A 22,414-nucleotide genomic window follows, 5' to 3' on the forward strand; every position below is an offset into this window, starting at 1 on the left:
TGAAGCTTATGATCTACCAGAACACCCAGATCCTTCTCCAGCATGGATTCCCCCAGTTTTACTCCCCCTATGTATGATACATGCATATTCTTAGCCCCCAAGTGCATAACTTTACATTTATCAACAATAAACCTCATTTGCCACATAGTTGCCCAATGAAACAGTGCATTGAGGACAGATTGTAAGTTGGAGACATCCTGTAAAGAAGTTATTTCACTGCAAAGCTTGGTGTCAGCTGCAAAGACTGAAATGGTACTTTTAATCCCAGACCCTATATCATTTATAAAGATATTAAAAAGTAAGGGTCCCAACACTGAAACTTGGGGTACACCAAGGTCTTTGCGATACAAGTGATCTAGGTGGCTATAAAGCCATTTGATCACTTCTATAGCTGCTAAAGGTGCCACCCCCTACCAGAACTGCTCTCCTCTAGTTTCTGGGCTTACATGACTTTTGTGAAAGCTTGGGGAACAAAAAAAAAGTGGACATGTGATCTTTGCTTTAAGAAAATTTTAAATTCTATTTTCGGGCTTTTAAAACTGAAGTTTAATCCGCCTATATTTTTCCTTGCCTGGTTCCTTCCTCCTAATTCATTTCAAATTAATATCTCCTAGGTAAACTCACATTAGATTCTGAGCCTCCATGATTGAAATAACTGAAATCCATCAATGGCCGAAAGAATTCTACACAATCATTACCCATATTCTTTTGTCAGTCAGAACTATACTTGTTAGACACTGGAAATCTCTCTTTGCACCTAACGCTTTGGAGGTCCTTTCTCTGGTTAGAACTAACTTCTCTTACGAAAAAAAGCCATTGCCATCAGTTTGAACAAATACCCAAAGTTCATGCAGACTTGGCAACCCTGGATACAGTGGAGTTTGGCACAAAAGAATATCCTGAATTAGCGGCATCCTAACAATACTGTGTAGTGATCTGTAATTTAAAATGGCTGTGTGTTACATAATCTTGGTTTCTCTTTGTATTTACAATGCGTCATTTGGTACATGTACTTCCAAGCTTCTGTGTATGCTTAATTAATGTCACTGTCTGTTTGATGTATCTGGAAAAGGTCACAGAAGCAGCAGACAGCCCTTTTCTTGGCCCGTCCGTGATCACAAACAGTGAGTCTGACCTCTGAAAAGACTCCATGGCCGCCAAATACACCGGAATTGCCCGAACCACATCCGAGGCATGCAAAGCAAATTCATTAGGATGTTTGGGCGTGGGACACAAGGAAGGCAACACAAGGTCTTCATTCAAATGAAAATCAGAGACTACCTTAGGAAGCAAGGACGACATGGGCGAAGAACCACCTTATGTTTGTGGAGCACCAATTAGGGGGTATGGGGGGTATGACAAGTTAACGCCGCCAGCTCCAACACCCTGGGGGCAGAAGTGATGGCTACCAAAAAGGGACAGTGTAAGTAGGGGAATCTCTTGAATATTTTCAAAAGGAAGGCTTCTAGAGAACTGAAAGCACCAAGTTCAGATTCCAAGGCAGTAGAGAACACCGCACCGGTGGAATCAGATGTCAAACCCCTTGAATAAAAGGTACACACCAGGGAGTGCGTGGCCAGGGGTCACTGAAAAAAGACCGCCAAGGTCGACTTCTGGCCCTTGATGGTACTCAAAGACTGATTTCTGCTCAACACCTCATTGAAGAAAAGTCAAAATCCGAGCCACAGAAAAAGAACATGGGTGAACTCCAATCTACTCACACCACAATAAGGAAGGCTTTCCACATACGATGGTCGTTTTTCCTACAGGTAGACTTCCTAGCTTTCAGCAGTGTCGGAATGACCGACCCAGGCAAACCACTATCCTTCAACACCTGGCTTTCAACTGGCAGGCCATCAAAGCTAGTGACTGTAAAGCAGGAAGAAAGATCAGGCCTTGGGACAGTAGATCCTCCCTGAGAGGCAGTCTCTAAGGGAGGTTAGAGACCAGTTGCACCAGGTCAGGTTACCAAGACCAAGGTGGCCAGTTCAGGGCCACTAGAAAGACCAGAATCCTCTCAAGCTTCGATTCAGCGCAAAAGCAGCGGCAGAAGCTTGAGTAGGAAAAGGGTAAATCAGACGATACTGGCCCTACGGGGGCACCAAAGTATCTGTGGCGTCTGCCAGAAGGTCCCCTGATCTTGCCACAACTCTCAGTACCTTCCTGTTGAGCCGGGACACCAACAGATCCACATCGGGGGTGCCCCACCAGAGACATATCTGATGAAACACGTCCGGATGAAGGAACCACTCCCTTGGTCCAACACCTGCCGACTGAGATAGTCAATTTTCCACTCCTTGAATGTGTACGACAGAGATGGCTGGAACAAAACGCTCTGCCCATTGGAGAATGCCGGCTACTTCCAGGGCTGCCAACACACTCTTTGTTCCACCCTGGTGATTGACATAAGCCACCACCTTGGCATTGTCCAACTGGATCCGCACCGGAAGCCCCTGGAGTCAATCCGGTCAGTGATCCAGGCACAGCCTGATTGCCCGAAGTTCCAAGACATTTATCAGTAGTCTGGACTCTTCCAGCGTCCAACAACCCTGAGCAGCGCTCAGTCCCAGACACCTCCTCACCCGGACAGACTGGTATCCGTGGTGACCACTGTCCAATACAAGGGGAGAAAGGATTTGCCCTGTCGGAGAGCGAAGCCACCAGACCAGAGAACACCTGGTTTCCTGGCTCAGCTGAATCTGATTGTCCAGAGACCTCGGACACTTGTCCCATTTCAACAGGATCTCCCTTTGAAGGGACCTCGTACGGAACTGTGCAAACGGAACTGCCTCGAAGGTAGATATCATCAGGCCAAGCACCCGCATGCAATTCTAGAGGGAGGACCACCTGCAGGACAGCAGTAGGTGAATTGCAGCATGTAACTTCTGGAGCTCGTCCAGAGGAAGGAACATTCTGGCTAGGGCTGAATCCAGAGTCAGACCCAGATCATCCAATTTTCTGGATGGAATCAGAGCAGACTTCTGGTAGTTTAGAAGCCAACCAAACTCTTTCAGGGTTTGTATAGTGATCTCCACGTCGTCCATCGGGGCAGCAGAGGACTTCACTCACAAGAGGACGTTGTCCAGGTATCCCAGTAACGCAAACCCCGGCTGAGGTAGCAATGCCAGAGCCGGGGCTAAAACTTTTGTGAAGACCCGAGTAGCAGAGGCGAGACCAAAGGGTAATGCCACAAACTGATAATGCTCCTCTCCCACAGCAAAACAGAGAAAGCACTGGTGTCGGGCACATATTGGAATGTGCAGGTAAGCATCCTTGATGTCGATGGAAGCAAGAAAGTCTCCCTAATGAAGGGATGCCACCACTGTGCGAATGGACTCCATTCTGAACCTCTGTACCCGCACAAAGCAGTTCAGGGCCTTGAGGTCCAGAATCGGACGTACCTTGCCCTCCTTCTTTAGGACCATAAACAGGTTTGAATAAAAACCCTAAAACCGTTCTGATACCGGAACCGGGATAATCACACCCTGAAGCAACAGGTATTGCACCACCCTAAAGATAGCTTGCAAATCAGTCCGGGACAGATGCAAATTGGAAAGGAAGAACCTTTCCGGAGGGCAAGAACGTAACTATCTTGTAACTGTACAGTATCACTTCGTGGACCCACTTGTCATTTACCAAGGAGGTCCACGGGTCCGGAAACCAGCGATGATGCCCCCCACCCCAGGCATGGTTGAAGGCGGACCATCATGCTAAAGGAGCCTTGTCTGCGGGTCTAGAGAATCCCACAGTCGGCTTGCCAGACCAGGGTCGCTTGGAACCTCCTGAGGAGGACTTAAAAGGTTTTGAACCCTTGTCATTGGACCCTGAGGGATGGAAAAACGAAGCAAAGAAAGATGGGCCACATCTTCGACAAGGTTCTTTTCTCTTTCCAGACTGTGGAAGAAAAGTACTCTTCCGCCCTGTGAGACTCTTAATGATGTCATCTAGGGTAGCCCCAAACAGACGATCGCCCTGAAAGGGTAAATCAGAGTTTTTTTAGAAGTCTTGTCCGCAGACTAACACTTAAGCCACAATACGAGCCTAAGCAACACTGCCGAAACAGACAGCCTATAAAAATCAAAGGAGCTGCGTCCAAAGAGCAATCACAGACAAACTGCAGCCCCTGGACCAGCTGGTCCACCAATTCAGCAAAGGCAGGGGGAATCTGCTTATCCTCTAGGTCACGGTGCAAAAGTTTAGCCCACTCACTCAGAGTTTGCAACACCAGGGCAATGGTCAGGATGGACCTAAGCGCCGAACCAGAAACAGTAAACATATTGTGGGCCACAGACTACGCCTTCCTGTCAGCTGGATAATTAAAATCCGGTGATTCCACTACCGGAATCATGGTTGCCTTGTTAAACCTCAAAACAGGGGGGTCCACAACTGGTGGAACAGTCCATTTCTTGAGTAGAGACTCCCCAAAGGGGTACCTCACCGCAAAGCGTTTAAGAACCACAAAGGGGCGTTTGGGACGCTCCCACTCTTTAGAGACAAACCTGTTAAAATAGGAGGGATAAGAAAACACCTTTGGCATGTAAGACGGCTTGTGAGTGCCAAAGGTGACCGGCACCTCCATCGCAGCCTCAGCTGCATCCTCCATTTTCTAAATTTGCTGAACAGATGCAATCAGTGCGTCAACTAGCTTATTCTCGTGCACACCTACAGGTTTGGAGGAATCATCCTCACTATCTGATAAATCAGGGAGTGTGGCTGCAGACCCCACAGGGTGGGCCACATCCACAGATTCAGGATATGATGAGAAAGATGAGGCAAAGGATGCTTTTTGCTAGCCTGCCGCTCAAAGACCACCTCCACGCAGGAAACAAAGGACTAGAGGACCGTTGTCAGTGCATCAATGGAGAGCTGGGACCCCGAGGGACCTGCAGCCTCTGAGGGGGGGGGTCAGGTGGGGAAACATGCTTCTGAGACACCATGAGTTAAGAGGGGGACCCCCACAAAAAGTGTCTAGCACCGCTAAGGGACAACCCCACTGTGCAGGTAGCACCAGCAAGCAGAGCATTTCAAAACCTGCAGCAGAGAGAGGGAGGGACCCCACCAGACTCACCACCCCACCAGAGTAGCACCAGGATAGCGCACTGCACCACATGTGGCGTCCAAGGGGGAAGAAAAAACCCAGGATAACCATCTTCGTTATCATGTATTTCCACATGTAAATGCACACGTGGGGGGTCCCTATGCACCGACATTACTGTGGCGTGGGGATTATGAAGGGGGGCTGGGGACATTACTGTGTGGGAGGAGAGGAGCAGAGGGTACTGCTATGGGGGGGGGGGGAGAGTGATGTGAAGGGGGGCAGAGGAAACTACTGTGTGGGGGGAGGAGCAAAGGGCACTACTGGGGGGGGGGGGGGAGTAATGTGAAGGGGGGCAAAGGACACTACTGTATGTGTCTGCGGCAGAGGGTACTACTGTGATGTGGTGCGAAGGGGGGCAGAAGACACTACTGTAATACTGTTTGTTCTTCATGCCATCTTTTTATTGGTGGCTTGGCTTCTTAGTGCATCCCACACCCCCCCCCCCCTTCCCTTCCCCCCAGAATTTTTGATTTCAGGTATATCTCAACCCTTGAAAGGTTGCCTACCCCTGCTATAAAGGGACATGCTTTGTTTAAAATGATTACCTGTAGAGGCTTTTAAAAATTTGACTATGGAAAATATAGGGTACTAAAGCTTGTCACCATTTCACGGGTGCACGCAATTTTAAGGTCTGACATGTTGGGTATCTATTAACTCGCCACAATCTTATCTTTTATTTTTTACAGAATATAAGTTGGATAATATATTGCCTTTGTGTGCCCTAAAATTAACTTCAGTGTTTTTTACTGAAGTTTTTGGTTTCATAAACAGTTGTGCTAATATTGGATGACAGTAGAAGTTGGAACTACCATTAGCTTATTCTCTATGGTGTCTGCTTTCAGAAAACAGCCCTGACAGAAAAAGGGCTAAAGTGGTTGTAAACCTCAGATATTAAACATGAACAAAACATATTCCTCTATAGTGTGTTCTTGTCTCAATCCAGACCACTAGGTGTCATTTCTATCTGCTGCTTCCTTCCTCACTTCTGACAAGTTTTCCTAACGATAAGAGAAAAAAGGTGATGGGGAGGGATTTCCAGCACACAGCCTGTGATTGGCAGCCTCAGCTCTGTTCCTGTGTGCTGTATGATGGGGGGTGAGTCCCACTCCCATCCCTCCAATCAGCTCTCACTGAGCTCTGCAGTGTGTAGTTTCAGCTCCTGTCTCCTGCTTTTTTACAGCTCAGACAAGCTGTAAAAATGCTGGACTTTGAACAGATGTAGAGAGGAGAATACTGAAGATAAACAGGTACAACTTATGTAGGAGGATTTGTTTAATCTCTGTATCACCTGAGGTCAGTCACTTCACTGGGTATATGTAAGGGTTTGCAACCACTTTAAGGCTTCATGTACCCTAGTCTACACTGGCAGCTCCAAAACTCGAGTTTAGGAGCTCTTGGCATTTTTTCTGCCAAAGCTCCTAAACTCAACTCCATAAAAGCCTGTGTGTCAATGTACACATAGGCTTTCAGCAAAGCTTAGGAGCTGCTGGGTTTAGGTGAGCTTCAACCTCCCTCTCCTGAATGCAGAAGAATTGCGTTCAGGACAGGAATGTTTTGACTGCTGGCCGCAGGAAAACGCAATGGAAAACATGGCAAAACCGCTGCAAAAATGTGGTGGTTTTTCCTGCGTTTTGCATTTTCCCGCGACCGCGGTAAATGTAGGCCAGTGTACATGAAGCCTAAAGTTGGAGGTGCCTAAGCTCCTGGTATGTTTGCCCTTTGTTACGGTTTCATACCTTGAAAAGAAAGGTGTATGTGCCACACTGTAGAGCAGGAATCTCCAAACTGTGGCTCGAGGGCCGGATGTGGCCCTTTGGTAGTCTTTTCCTGGCCCTTTGGACTCCCAATGATATGATACACTATTCTTCCTACTTACACCAACAATGGGGCACTGCTTTTTCCTATGATAGCAATGATGGGGCACCATTCCTCCCACAGATACCAATGATGGGGCACCATTCCTCCCACTAATACCAATGATGGGGCACCATTCCACCACTGATATCAATGATGGGGCACTATTCCTCCCACTAATACCAATGATGGGACACTATTCCTCCCACTAATACCAATGATGGGACACTATTCCTCCCACTAATACCAATGGTGGGACACCATTCCTCTACTCACTGATACCAATGATAGGGCACCATTCCTCCCACAGATACCATTGATGGGGCACCATTCCTCCCACTGAGACCAATGATGGGGCACCATTCCTCCCACTGAGACCAATGATGGGGCACCATTCCTCCCACTGAGACCAATGATGGGGCACTATTCCTCCCACTGATGCCAATGATGGGATACCATTCCTTCCACTGAGACCAATGATGGGACACCATTCCTCCCATTGATACCAATGATGGGGCACTACTCCACCTCCTACTGAAGCCATGTTTATTCTCACGGATGCTGGGACCAGGACATTTTCTACCCCCCCCCCCCCTGGCAATTCACCCCCCCCCCCCCCCCCCCCAAAGCCTGAAGGACAGTAAACTGGCATTTTGTTTGAAAAGTTTGAAAATCCTTGTCGTAGAAAAATGCTTTAGCACTGAAAAGTGACTCTCTCATATTGTTGCAGATGTTCCACAAACTAATAAAGACAGATTTTTAGCCTTCTAGCACAGCTGAGTTTATATTTTATATGAAGTTTTTCAAGCCCCCTCCAGGCAGAGAGGTATGGAGAACCTATTCCCATAAACACAGCACACTAGGCATTGTACTCCTGCTGCTAGAAAGAGACAGTTGTGTTAAAACTGGATTGGAAGGTAATCTGTCTTACAGCACTGTAACCTGTAATATATTCAGTTCCTCTCTATTTACCGACTTCCTTAGCAATGTGTTGAGATAAGTAAATTGTTGCCAGCTGTCTAAAGCTTTATCTCTGAAAACGCATGGAACAGATAGGGTACCTGGAATAGCCTCGTGTGCAGTTAAAAGAACGCGGATGATGGGATTTACTCCCTGGCTCTTCTCAGCTTCTTTCGACTGTAGCGCCTTTTCTGTTTTCTGGAGACGTGAACGCTTTGGCTGCTTCTCCTTCTCCTTTTCATAATCTGTCAGGATGAACTTCCCATCAAAGTCATTACCTGAACAATACATGCACAACAATTAATCCCCAGATATTAAAACAAAAAACTGGATTTTTGTAAGAACTTACTGTAAAATCCTTTTCTCTGAAGTTCATCGACAGACGCAGCTCCATCTTCTTTAGACCAATGGGTTATGCTCCTCCAATCAGGAATAGGCACTAGGCAGAAAAAAATGTAACCATGCCTATGGGGCTGTCCCTGCAGGCATAACCCCACACACTCTGCTATCGGCAAACAGTTTAGTTGCAAGCAGTGTTTGGAATACAAAAAAACCCCATTCACTCAGAAGTAGAGGGGCGGGAGCTGTGTCTGTCAATGAACTTCAGAGAAAAGGATCTTACTCTAAGTTCTTACAAAAATCCAGTTTTCTCTATCGCTCATCAACAGACATAGCTCCATCTTCTTTAGACCAATGAGATGTCCCAAAGCAGTATAATCATGAGGGGTGGGAAGACAACGGAAGAAGACATAATTCCCCAAAGGCTAAACCTAGCCAATCAGGTAACATGGAGCTCAACCAGGAACAACTGGAGCTCACCTTGAAAAATCATAAACCTTCAAAGAGAAACGAAAAAAGATTCTCTTTAACCACTTTGCCGCTGCTCACTAGAGCTCTACTGTGGCAAAGTGGTTCGTTATTGTCTGGCGACGTAGACGTACGTCGCCAGACACTCCCCCTTTTCGGCGGCGCGCGCCACCGGAGGCTCGCTCCCGCTGTATTCTGTCACAGCGTGAGTCGAGCCAGGGGATGAGCGGCGGCGATCGCCACTGCTCTTCCCCGATCGTCGGGGAATCGAGTCTGGAGATCCACCAGCTTGTGTAAACAAAGCGGGCGGATCGCCTAAGTGACAGACAGGGTCAGATTGCAGGGTTCAGCATAGCTGAACCTGCGATCTGTCCCTGTGTCACTCAGTCACCTCCCCCCACACACGTTAGTAAGCACCAGGCATACATTAACCCCTCCCTCTCCAATAAAATTAACCCCTTTCCTGCCAGTGTCATTTTTACAGTAACAGTGCATATTTATAGCACTGATTACTGTAGTAATGTCACTGGTAACCCCAAAAGTGTCAAAAATGTCAGTCAAGGGTCCAATCTGTCTCCCGCAATGTCACAGTCCCGCAAAAAAAAAAATCGCAGATCGCCGCAATTACGCGTTAAAAAAAAACACCAAAAACGACAGAAATCTTTACCTTAGTTAGTAAACGCAATAACTTTTGCGCAAACCAATCAAAATACGCTTATTGTGATTTTTTTACCAAAAATATGTAGCAGAAAACAAATTGGCCTAAAATGATAAAAAATTTTGATTTTTACATTTTTTGGGGGGGAATTTCATATAAAAAAATGTGAAAAATATTGTTATTTTTTCAAAATTGTCGCTCTTTTTTTGTTTATAGCGCAAAAAGTAAAAATTGCACAGGTGATCAAATACCACCAAAAGAAAGCTCTGTTTGTGGGAAAAAAAGAACGTAAATTTCGTTTGGGTACGGCATTGCATGTTCGCACAATTGTCAGTTAAAGTCGCACGGTGCCAAATCGCAAAAAGTGGCCCAGACGTAAGACAGCAAAATCCTCCGGTGGTAAAGTGGTTAAACAGCAGCCTGCAAACCCTTGCAGCCAAAGGAAGCATCAGAAGATGCCAACACATCTACTTTGTAGAATTTTGTGAACGTATGCACAGACGACTAAGTTGCCACCTTGCAAACTTACAGCACGGACGTCTGATTTGCGAAAAGCCCAAGAGGCACTCAGCGCTCTAGTAGCATGCACCTGCACTGGGAAAGGAGGAACCTGACCCTTCAGTGAATAAGCCTGAACTACCGTCTGCCTGATCCATCTGGATATGGTCACATCCGACACAGTCAATCCTTTACGAGGACCTTCAGAAAGAACGAAAAGAGCATCCGATTTTCTAAAAGACTCAGTGGCCTCCAGGTAAAGCCTGATCGCCCGCACCACAGCCAAAGAATGCAATGGCATTTCCTTGGAATGCTTAGGCTAAGGACAAAGTGAAGGCAGCACAATGTCTTCATTCAAATGAAAATCAGAAACCACCTTAGGAAGGAACGACTGATTAGGTCGGAGTACCACTTTATCTCTGTGGACCACCAGATAAGGTGAGCGGCAGGACAAAGCCGCCAATTCAGATACTCTGTGGGCAGAAGTAATAGCCACCAAAAAGGCAACCTTCTGAGACAAGGCAAGCAGAGGAATCTCCCCAATGTTCTCAAAGGGACGTTTTTAAAGAACAGATCATACCAAATTCAGATCCAACGGAGGTAGCGGGGATCGCCTCGGGGGAGCCATATGGCGAACCCCCTGAATAAAAGTGCGAATCAGGGCATGCGTAGCTAAAGGGCGTTGGAAAAACACAGCCAGAGCCGACACTTGGCCTTTGATAGTGACCAAAGCCAACCACTGTTCAACACCTTTTTGAAGAAAAGTCAAAACCCTCGCCACCCAGAACAAGCGAGGGTGCACCTTCAATGATTCACACTATGAAATGTACGATTTTCACGTACGATGATAGATCTTCTTGGAAGTAGACTTCCTGGCCTTCAATAGTGTAGGAATCACTGAAACAAAAAGACCTCTATCCTTCAATACCTGGCTTTCAACAGCCACGCCGTTAAAGCCAGCGACTGTAAAGCAGGATGGAAGATCGGTCCTTGAGACAGCAGATCTTCCCTGAGAGGAATTCTCCAGGGAGCATTGGCTACCAACCTTATCAGGTCTGCGTTCCAAGACTGGCAAGGCCAGTCTGGGCCACCAGAATGACCAGAACCCCTTCCACTTCTATCCTGTGAAGAAGCCTTGACAGAATTTTTAGCGGAGGGAATGCATAAATCAGCCTATACTGACTCCAAGGAGCCACCAGTGCGTCTGTGGCGTCGGCCAGAGGATCCCGAGACCTGGCTACAAACCTCTGAACCTTCTTGTTGAGGTGAGAAGCAAACAGGTCAACGTCGGGTGTTCCCCACCGGACACACAGGGGATGAAAACACCTCCGGGTGTTGGGACCACTCCCCCTGATGCAACACCTGACGACTCCGATAATCCGCCTGCCAGTTCTCCACACCTGGAATGTGCACAGCAGTGAGGGCTGGAACAAACTTTTCCTAACACAAATTTCCCTGTTAAAAGCGAAGCCCGAAGTCGCAGCAGGGAGCTAGGTCCTATTCCTAAAACTAGGCAGAAGAAAACTGATTGCTGATAACAGAGTGTGTGGGGTTATGCCTGCAGGGACAGCTCCATAAGCATGGTTAAACTTTTTTCCTGCCTAGTGCCTATTCCTGATTGGAGGAGCATAACCCTTTGGCTAAAGAAGATGGAGCTGCGTCTGTCGATGAACGATAGAGAAAAGTAAATAATAATTAAAAGCAAAAATAAAAACAGCAGTTTTTTGCAGTAAGAGTAGCCTTCGATCAATTTATTTTCACCACTAGAGGTCACCAGTTTTCTGGGTTGAATGACAGCCAGTGTCATGCAGACTATTTTCTTAGAGCTCAGGCTGTCATGGACACACCCCCGAGCTCACAGTATTAATCTGGCCATAGATGGATCGAATCTCAGCCAGTTCAGCAGGGACTGACCGAGGTTCAGTCCATCTATGGGCAGGCTGGCAGTACCCAAGTTGATCCATCAATCCACTTTGATACAACCATCCGGTCTGATTTTATGCATGCGATTACTGCTGACAGCTAAATCATTGTGTTCTGCCAGCCGGGAAGGCTCCCCGCACCCCCACCGGCAGAAAACAATAGCGCTTCCACCTGTTGTAAAAAGAAAGAAAATTAAGTAGTATATGGCTTGCCTTAGGATAGGTTCACACAGCCAATGCTCTGAAAATGGATCCGCTGTTAGACGTTCAGAACGGAAAGCCTAATGAGTGTGTGGCCAGGATGCATATCCTTTAGGTGGGCTACCAGGGGGCAGTAAAACAGTGGCTCAGCCACCTGTTTTTACTGCCTCCCAGCAAACCGTGAAGAAGAGGCCATACTGTGCTAAATGGCGCTCATGCTTCATTACAGGAGCACCATCCAGTTCAGGCCTGCTGCAGGAAAAGAGGAAGGACCTATGATATTTTGCCAGCCAGAAGACTGCTATATTAAAAATAGGTATTGTTTTATTTTTGTTAAATTAACTTGTAGAGGCCTTTCTGTGGATGGAGTTGTAATCTCTTCTATTACTTCATACCCAAGGCTGTTAAGTTGGTTAATTTCAAAGAAGTAATACCAATACAATGTAGTCATACACAGGGCTTTTTTTCTCAGAAAATAGGTGCAGGAACTCAATCATGACTCAAAACCAACCCCCCCCCCCCAGACAAACACCCTCCACGATCTGCTCTGCACCTGCACCCCCCTTGTCCGCTCAGGAGGAGATCAGATCCGTGAGAGCCATTGGGAGACAAGCTGTCACTTGTAAACATAGAAGCCGGACTTCTGTGTTTACCATTATAATGGTGAGCAAGGAGCAGAAGGCCTGAGCCAGAGGTGGTGAAACTGAGTTCCACCAAGTTCCAGCTGAAAAAAAGCCCTGGTCATACAAATACATATTTGACAGCCCCACAATTAGCCAGAGGGTAAAAAGATGAAAGAATAGCTGTGCTATTGTTTTATGACGGCTGGAGGTTTCCCTGCTGTCAAAACACAATGATCACTGCAGCACAGGCTGGCTATACTGAAGTTGGTCTATTCACTTCAGTACAGCCAGCCTGTGCTGCAGCCTGCCCAAAGATTGACCGAAATTTGTTCGGTTCCTGCTGAACCGGGTAAATTTGGAACCATCTATGGCCGGCCTAAGGCTGGCCATAGATTATGCAATTTTCTTTTTTTCAACCACGCAATTTCAGCGAGTCAGTGCTGATGAGGGAATCCCTCCCGCTGCCCTATTGTGTTCTAACAGCAGGAGTTCTCCATGCAATCAGAATACAATGATCAATTTTGCCAGCTATAGCCAGTGGCAGTGATCGTACATAAAAAAAAAAAGAAAAAAGTGTCAGGGATGTGCTGGCCATGGCACAACTGAGGTTCCGAGGCAAAAGTGAATGCGCGGCCCTGCAAGTGACCGTCTTGCCAGGCACAGGCGCACAAATATAAGCATGCAGATGCGCATGCTCGCCATTAACACTGGCACCAAATGGCCTATACAAAAGTGCAGCAGCTGCACTAGTCCATTGCGGTCTGATCTGCAGCTTTAATCGCGTTCCTGGTCCCTGTGTTTGATCTGGCTTATACTGACTACTCTTGAACTCCACCTATCCTTAATTCAGCTTGCCTTTAGACTTCATTTATCTCTACACACCTGCCTAAAATCCTGTTGCCAATCTCTGCCTGCATCTTGACCATTCTCCGCCTGCCGTTTATGCTTATACAGTACCTGATCCTCAGTTGCTGACGTGGCTTATTTGATCCTACATCCAGTTATCCGTCTGTCCTACTCTGCATTGTGCCTGGTGATGCTGGTCCTCCATCTGCTGTTCCTGCTGCCATCTGCTGCTTTACCTATCCAGCCCAACTCTGGTGATGCACCTGCCATGCTCCTCTGTGACCAACGGAAGATTTTACAGGCACTCTTACCTCACCCTGCTCTCACGGCCACTGTCAAAACATCAGTGGTCCTTTAGCCGGGGCTGTACGAGAGGTCTCCCTCTACACCTCAGGCTCTGCTACAAGGTACGTGACAGACAGGCTGTTTTACTGAAATTGATAGACTAACTTCAGTACAACCAGCATGCCCATACATGTACGGAAATTCAGCCAGTTTCTGCTGAACAGGCCGAGATTCACCCTACCACATTGAGAGTGTCACTTGTCTGTGACAAAACGCGTTGGAGGAGTCAGGGGACATCACTTCCGGCTGCAGCAGCCGAGACTGGAAGATCGGATTACTGTTACACTCAACATTGCTGTGGTATTTTTAATGTGAGTGTTACTATTTTAATACATCTTTTAAAAAGTATTACATCATATGGATTCTCATTATTATTGCATGAGCTGGCCAATTGAGAGAAACACCGGGGAGCAGCATACTGCTAAGTCTGGGAGGAAGGATTTAAACAAAACCACTTTATATCCAATTTGTAGGTGAGCGGCCACTCATTGCTGGAGCACGGGACTTTCATGGAATAAAGTCATTCATGTGGAAGAAGTTTATTCCACCTATTATATTTATGTAGACCAAATGGGACTTTATGTGTATTCACTTATTTGGATTTGCAGCACTAGGATTTGGGTTCACTGGGCTTTTTTTTTTTACTATTTATCTGAAAAGGTTTAAACCTTTTTAACACATTTTATAGTGGGATCACTTTTTTAATTACTAATTGAGCACATTATCAGATTTGATCATTTTTATTTCATGTGCTTTGATTGGTTTACACATTTGATGATTAATACTATGAGACTTTATTGATACTATGAGACTTTATTGATATGATATTGGAATTGTGTGCCACACTATATCATTTGTTTTAACCACCTGCCTACCGGGCACTTTCACCCCCTTCCTACCCAGGCTAATTTTCAGCTTTCAGCGCTGTCACACTTTGAATGACAATTGCGTAATCATGCAACACTGTACCCAAATAAAATTGTTATAATTTATTTGAGACAGATAGAAATCTCTTTTGATGGTATTTAATCTCCGCTGGGTATTTTATTTTTTGCTAAACAAATGAAAAAACTATAATTTTGAAAAAAAAAAGTTTTCTTAGTTTGTTATAAAATTTTGTAAATAAGTAATTTTTCTGCCTTTACTGATGTGCACTGATAGGCTGCACTGGTGTGGCGGCAATGATGAGGTGGCAATGATAGACTGCACTGATGGGCACAGGTGAGGTGGCACTGATGGGCTGCACTGATGGGCACTGATAAGGCGGCACTGATATGTGGCACTGATCAGCATCACTGATGGGCATGGATTGGCAGGACTGGTGGGCACTGTTGGGGCTGCACTGATTATCAGGACACTGATGATCAGTTCCCTGTTTATTAGCGTAGATGTCACCCTGTGTGGATTGTCGTTTATCGGCGCTCTTCTCATCACAAGCTGTCAGCACGATGACAAGATTACCGATAACCAGTAACGGGTTAATATTTTACTTTGTCTATGGTGGCTTTACACTCTTTTACATTGATGGTATTTAATCCCCACTGGGTATTTTATTTTTTGCTAAACAAATGAAAAACTCAAATTTTTTGGAAAAAAAAAAAAGTTTTCTTAGTTTGTTATAAAATTCTGTAAATAAGTAATTTTTCTGCCTTCACTGATGTGCGTTGATGGGCACTGATAGGCTGCATTGATAGGTGGCAATGATAGACTGCACTGATGGGCACGGATGAGGTGGCACTCATGGGCTGCACTGATATGTGCCATTGATATGCGGCAATGATAGGCTGCACTGATTGTCATCGCTGGTGGGCACTATTGGGGCTGCATTGATTATCAGGACACTGATGATCTGTAACCCGATTATCAGCGTAGATAACCCCCTGTATGGATTTTCGCTTATCGGCGCTCTTCTCCTCATAAGTTGTCAGCACGATGAGAAGATTGCCGATAACCAGTAACGGTTTAATATTTTACTTTGTCTATGGCAGCTTCACACTCTTTTATATTGATGGTATTTAATCCCCACTGGGTATTTTATTTTTTGCTAAACAAATGAAAAACTCCAATTTTTGGGGAAAAAAAAGTTTTCTTAGTTTTAGTTTGTTATAAAATTTTGTAAATAAGTAATTTTTCTGCCTTCACTGATGTGCGCTGATGGGCAGTGATAGGCTGCACTGATGAGGCGGCAATGATAGACTGCACTGATCTGCACGGATGAGGTGGCACTGATGGGCTGCACTAATAAGTGGCACTGATAGACGGCAATGATAGGCTGCACTGATCGGCATCACTGATGGGCACGGATTGGCAAGACTGGTGGGCACTGTTGGGGCTACACTGATTATCAGCACACTAATGATCCTTGCCCTGATTATCAGCGCAGATGTCCCCCCGTGTGGATTGTCGCTTATCGGCGCTCTTCTCATCACATGCTCTCAGCACGATGAGAAGATTGCCGATAACCAGTAACGGGTTACTTTGTCTATGGCGGCTTTACACTCTTTTATATTGATGGTATTTAATCCCCACTGGGTATTTTATTTTTTGCTAAACAAATTAAAAAACAAAATTTTGGGAAAAAAAAAGGTTTCTTAGTTTTAGTTTGTTATAAAATTTTGTAAATAAGTAATTTTTCTGCCTACATTGATGTGCGCTGATGGGCACTGATAGGCTGCACTGATAGGTGGCAATGATAGTCTGCACTGATGGGCACAGATGAGGTGGCAATGATAGGCTGCACTGATCAGCATCACTGATGGGCACGGATTGGCAGTACTGGTGGGCACTGTTGGGGCTGCACTAATCATCAGGACACTGATGATCAGTGCCCCGATTATCAGCGTAGATGTCCCCCTCTGTGGATTGTCACTTATCGGCGCTATTCTCCTCACATGGTGCCAGCACGATGAGAGGATTGCCGATAACCAGCAACGGGTTAATATTTTACTCCATCTATGGCTGGCTTTAAACTCTTTTATATTGCTGATGCTGTTATTAATCCATTATTATTCAGCTATAGCTGCATTCATGGCTGATTCTCCTTAAATTCTCTTCCACTTTTTCTGCAAGCAATGCTAGTTGGGTTTTTATTACCTCTAAATTAAATTCCAGGTATAGATGTCTTTTATTTGATAAATGCTGCCAAATATTGACACAAATATATTAGAGTTCTGACAGATAAGGCGTCTCGCTACAGAGATAATAACAGTTCACATCGACATCAACCTCAGCAGATGGCAAAAGTAAAAAGCGGGGATGAAAGGAGAATCTGCAGGTTTTATTAACGTGTCTTGCATCCACTTTGTCTCACCTTGAGTGACATCCTCGTCATCATTATACACGATGATGCAGATGTGTTTTTTCAGCTGTCGGATGTTGGAGAAGGTTCGGCTGCATTTTCGGCATTCCAGGTTCTCCGGTACCGGCTCTGAAGAGAGCCAGCCGTCCTCGGGTTCTGCTTGGCCGTCCGGAGCAAAGCTTCCATTGTTCTCTGCGGGTTCTTCTTCTGCTACAGACTTCTTGGTGGAGCCTTTCGGTCGCCCCCTTTTTCTTTTCACAACACACAAATCTATACGGGACAGAAATGCAATGCTTGTTAGAACCTCTCCACACAAAGAACAGGTCCCCAAACTTCGGTCTGACTCATATGACGAAGGGACGTAAAACATGAAGAACACACAAAAGTGGTACTAAAAATGGTCTTTAACCACTTAAGCTGGAAGATTTTACCCCCTTCCTGACCAGGGCCTATTTTGCGATTCGGCACTGCGTGATTTTAACGGACAATTGTGCGGTCGTGCGGCGCTGTACCTAAACGAATTTGACGTCCTTTTTTTCCCACAAACAGAGCTTTCTTTTGGTGGTATTTGATCACCTGTGCGATTTTTTGATCATGCGCTATAAACAAAGAAAGAGCGTCAATTTTGCAAACAACAATATTTTTCACATTTTTTTATTTGAAATTCCCCCCCAAAAAAATGTAAAAATCTAAATTTTTTAACATTTTCGGCCAATTTGTTTTAGGCTTCATATGTTTGGTAAAAAAAAAAAAAAAAAAATTGCAAAAAGCGTATTTTGATTGGTTTGCGCAAAAGTTATCGCGTTTACTAACAAAGGGAAAGATTTTTGTCATTTTTTTTTTTAACGCGTAATGGCGGCGATCTGCGATTTTTTTTGCGGGACTGCGACATTGCGGCAGACAGATCGGACCCCTGACTGACATTTTTGGGGTTACCAGTGACATTTCTACAGTAATCAGTGCTATACATATGCACTGTTACTGTAAAATTACACTGGCAGTGAAGGGGTTAACTTTTTTTTGAGAGGGAGGGGTTGTGTGTGTCCCTAGGGGAGTGATTCTAACTGTGATTGGCTGTGGCTTGAGGTGTAGGAACAGTGATCAACGGTCCTACATAGCAGAACCGTATGATCACCATTCTTACACAGGGGAGAATGACAGGCGGCTTGTTTACATTAGCCGCCTGCCTTTCTCCCTCTGCACCGACGATCGCCGAGTGACCGGCGGACATCGGGTCCGCCGATCACACGCGCGGGGGGTCCCTGACCGCGCGGGGCGCGCGCTCGCTCCCTAGACCCTTACAGGCTAGCGACGTAGTACTACGTCGCTTTGCCTGTGAGGGGCTGACCGCCGCAGTAAATAGTCGTGCGGCGGTCGGCAAGCGGTTAAAGCGATATTAAAGCCAAAAGCAAACAGGTATTACACTGCAGCATACCAATTCTTTGATTTGGTGGCTGCTTTAGTTTTGTTTTTTTAGGCTTTGTTTTCATCTGCTGATCTGGCCATTAAATCTGTTGTTTTTAAGCAGAACAAGCTCTCCTGTAGATGTAACAGCTAGACCAGCCTTTCTCAACCTTTTCAATACAGAGTAACCACTGAAATACATTTCTGGTCTTGGGGAACCTCTGCTAAAAATTAAAAATCTACAACTCATAACACATTAGTGTGACAGTCAGTGGGAAGAATGCTCCTTATTCTTGTCACCATTGGGAAGAATTACCCCCTTACAGATAGATAAAAGGAACATCGGTGTCATTGGGAACTTATCTGAGAGGCAGAAATTGTCCATTTCTCAAGGAACTCCTAGCAACCTCAGGAGGAACCCTGGTTGAGAAACCCTGGTCTAATATGTATTTTAACTTTTATATGTTCCTAAATTGCAATTGGTTATTTTTGTACTAAGGAAAAATATAAGATACTTTTATAGCACCATTAGTGCCCCAATGAAAAAAAAACGAAAAAAAAAAAAAAGGTTTTTTTAGTTTTGGTTATAAAATTTTGTAAATAAGTAATTTTTCTCCTTTACTGATTTGCGCTGATGAGGCTGCACTAATATGCTGCACTGATAGGCAATGACAAGGTGGCACCAACAGGCATCACTGGTGGACACTGACTGGCGGCACTGTTGGGGCTGCACTGATCATTTTATTTATTTTTTGTTTGCTATTTTTTTTTTTAATAACAAAAGTGGAGTTAAGGCTACCTTCACATGTTAGCGTAGCGGATCGCGGGCAGAACACCACAATTCTGCCCACGATCCGGAAATCATTGCAAATCGCGGGACGCCTGTGCGTTGCCGTTGATTTGCAATGGCACCCCAAACGATGTGCGATTTTGCCGCGATTTTCGACTGCCGAATCGCGGTAACATCGCGCAAACAAAATTGTGGGTCACATGACGCCCAAAAAAGGTACAAGAGCTTCTTTTGGGCGTCATGCGACCCGCGATTTTGTTTGTGCGATGTTACCGCGATTCGGCAGGCGGAAATCACGGCAACATCGCACATCGTTTGGGGTGCCATTGCAAATCAACGGCAACGCACAGGCATCCCGCGATTTGCAATGATTTCCGCGATCCGCTACGCTAACATGTGAACGTAGCCTTAAGGAATATTGGGGAAGCCCAAAGAAAAAAAAAAAATATGTTGGAGATAGGAGTTCTACTCTAAGGCTCGGTTCACACTGTCGCGACCTCTAAGTCGCCTCATAAGGGGTGACTTCTAACGCGACTTTTAGCGTGACTTCAGCGGGACTTTGCGCGACGTCAGCGCGACTTGTGAATTTTTTTACGCGACTTACATGATAGATGACTTTGTACGACTTTGTATTTGGCCAATCAGAATATGATGTGTTGTGACCTAATTTCCCTTTCCTGTTTTTTTTTTTTTTTTTGCTGGCATTTATCGAACATTTTTTGGGCGTCTTTGGAGGCAGGCATGACTTTAGTGTCTGGGGGGTCTAAAACGTGTACCTGTGAAGTTTCATCTCTGTAGCATGTCCAGAACCAGAAAAAAAGAGCACTTTTCTTATAATTTTTATGAGCACAGGAATATGGCTCCTCTCCACCTGACCGTTTTTCTTCCAGGCATTTATCGGGCATTTTTGGAGGCAGGCATAACTTTTTTTGGATTTAGTGACTGGGGGGTCTAAAAAGTGTACCTGTGAAGTTTCAGCTCTGTAGCATGTCCAGAACCCCAAAAAATATAATTTTTCTTATAATTATTAATATAGCAGTGTGGCGGCTTCTCTACACCTTGCATTTATCGGGCATTTTTTGGGCGTCTTTGGAGTCATGCCTGCCTCCAAGAATGCCCGATAAATGCTGCAAGAAAAACGGCCAGGTGTAGAGAAGCCATATTCATGTGCTACTAAAAATTATAAGAAAAATGCTCTTTTTTTCTTGTTCAGGACCATTTTTATGGAAAGTCTGATAACAAGTCGCTTCAATTAAGATAAGGAGGCGACTCCCATTGAAGTATATGGGACAAGTCGGATCACAAGTCGCCTCAAAGTAGTACAGGACCCTTTTCTGAAGTCGGAGCAACTTCAGTAGTGCCAATTAAGACGGCACTGATCAACATTGCTTTTGTTATGTCAAGCGACTTGAGGGCACACAAGTCGCCACACAAGTCGCGCTATTGTGAATGGGCTCTTAAGGAAATTTAATGAGTTTTTCGATTTTTTTTTTATGTCCAAGGATGTGTGAGCATGAAAATACTTTTTTGAAAATCTATTTATCTGTCGAATATACATGAAGTTGGATATGTTCATGTTTCCATTAGTGTAAGGAAAGTAATATGCAACAGTACTGGAACAAGGAGAAATCTGTTTTCCTGAACTATAAACACATTTGCTTTTTGACTCAATAGTCCAAGCAAGAAAAATAATCCATCATACCAATGGAATTGCTGGTTTTCATGTCCAATCCTGAAGAACTCGGTTCAATAACAGCGGGTGGATGCAAACTCTCCTACACCATATTCCAATATTGTTTGTTATTTTTGAAAGCTCTAATATATTTGCATCATGCTGGTTATCTGGTTTATAGAATACAATATCTGATCAAAGAATAACTCCCATAAGCATTAAACATCTAGACTAGGTTTTTAACCACTTAAGCCCCGGAGGATTTTCCTGCTCAAAGACCAGGGCCTATTTTGCAATTCGGCACTGTGTGACTTTAACGGACAATTGCGCGGTCGTGCGATGCTGTACCCAAATGAAATTGACGTCCTTTTTTCCCCCACAAACAGAGCTTTCTTTTGGTGGTATTTGATCACCTGTGCGATTTTTATTTTTTGCACTATAAACAAAAAAAGAACGTCAATTTGGAAAAAATAACAATATTTTTCACATTTTTTTTAATATGAAATGCCCCCCAAAAAAATGTAAAAATCAAAATTTTTTAACAATTTTAGGCTAATTTGTTTTTTGCTACATATTTTTGGTAAAAAAAAAAAAAAAATCGCAATAAGCATATTTTGATTGGTTTGTGCAAAAGTTATTGCGTTTACTAACTACAGGAAAGATTTATGTCATTTTTATTGTTTTTTTTTTTTTTTAACTAGTAATGGCGGTGATCTGCGATTTTTTTGCGACATTGCGGCGGAAAGATCGGACCCCTGACTGACATTGACACTTTTGGGGGTACCAGTGACATTACTACAGTAATCAGTGCTATACATATGCACTGTAACTGTAAAAATGACACTGGCGGGGAAGGGGTTAACTTTATTAGTGATCAAGGGGTTAAGTGTGTCCCTAGGGGCGTGATTCTAACTGTAAAGGGGCGTGGCTTTTGATGTAACCACAGAGACATACGATCCTACATAGCAGGATCGTATGATCTCTGCAGTTACACCAGGGAGAATGACAGGCGGCTGTGTTTACATCAGCCGCCTGCCTTTCTCCCTCTCCAGCGGGAGATCGCGAGTGGCCGGCGGACATCAGAGCCGCCGGTCACACGTGCGGGGATGGCCTTGAAGGAGCGGGAGCACGCTCGCCCCCTGCAGGCTCCTGGGCGAGCGACGTAGTACTATGTCACTTTGCCCAGGAGGGGCTGACTGCCGCAGTAAATATACTGTGGTCGGTCGGCAAGAGGCTAATAGACATCCACGCGGCCATGCGGGCTTGTTTGCGTGAGCACAGCGGCCCATTCATTTGAAAGGGCCCCCTTATCCCATGAAATGCAGGAAAGAAGTCACTGCACTACTTTAGAAATCGTAGCCCGCATGGGAACTGCGAGTACAGCGTGGTTCCCAGTGCGGGTGCAATTTCCTGTGCAGACGGCGTGCAATTAGAATTA

At 45.2% G+C, this 22,414-nt stretch overlaps 1 protein-coding gene across 2 annotated transcripts in view; it reads right to left on the bottom strand.

Annotated features, from left to right (window-relative positions):
• ZFAT (zinc finger and AT-hook domain containing) overlaps window positions 1–22,414 on the bottom strand; it is a 352,480-nt gene that overhangs the window by 294,073 nt on the left and 35,993 nt on the right. For both annotated transcript variants that reach the window (XM_082258103.1, XM_082258102.1), the window contains exons 3-4: window positions 17,123–17,380; window positions 8,014–8,190 (exon numbers count right to left, since the gene is read on the bottom strand). In XM_082258103.1, the coding sequence (XP_082114229.1) occupies window positions 8,014–8,190; window positions 17,123–17,380 (435 nt within the window). The remainder of the gene's footprint in view (window positions 1–8,013; window positions 8,191–17,122; window positions 17,381–22,414) is intronic.

This window comes from Pelophylax lessonae (assembly GCF_965119305.1).
Source record: "Pelophylax lessonae genome assembly, chromosome: 5".
Lineage (NCBI taxonomy): Eukaryota > Metazoa > Chordata > Amphibia > Anura > Ranidae > Pelophylax > Pelophylax lessonae.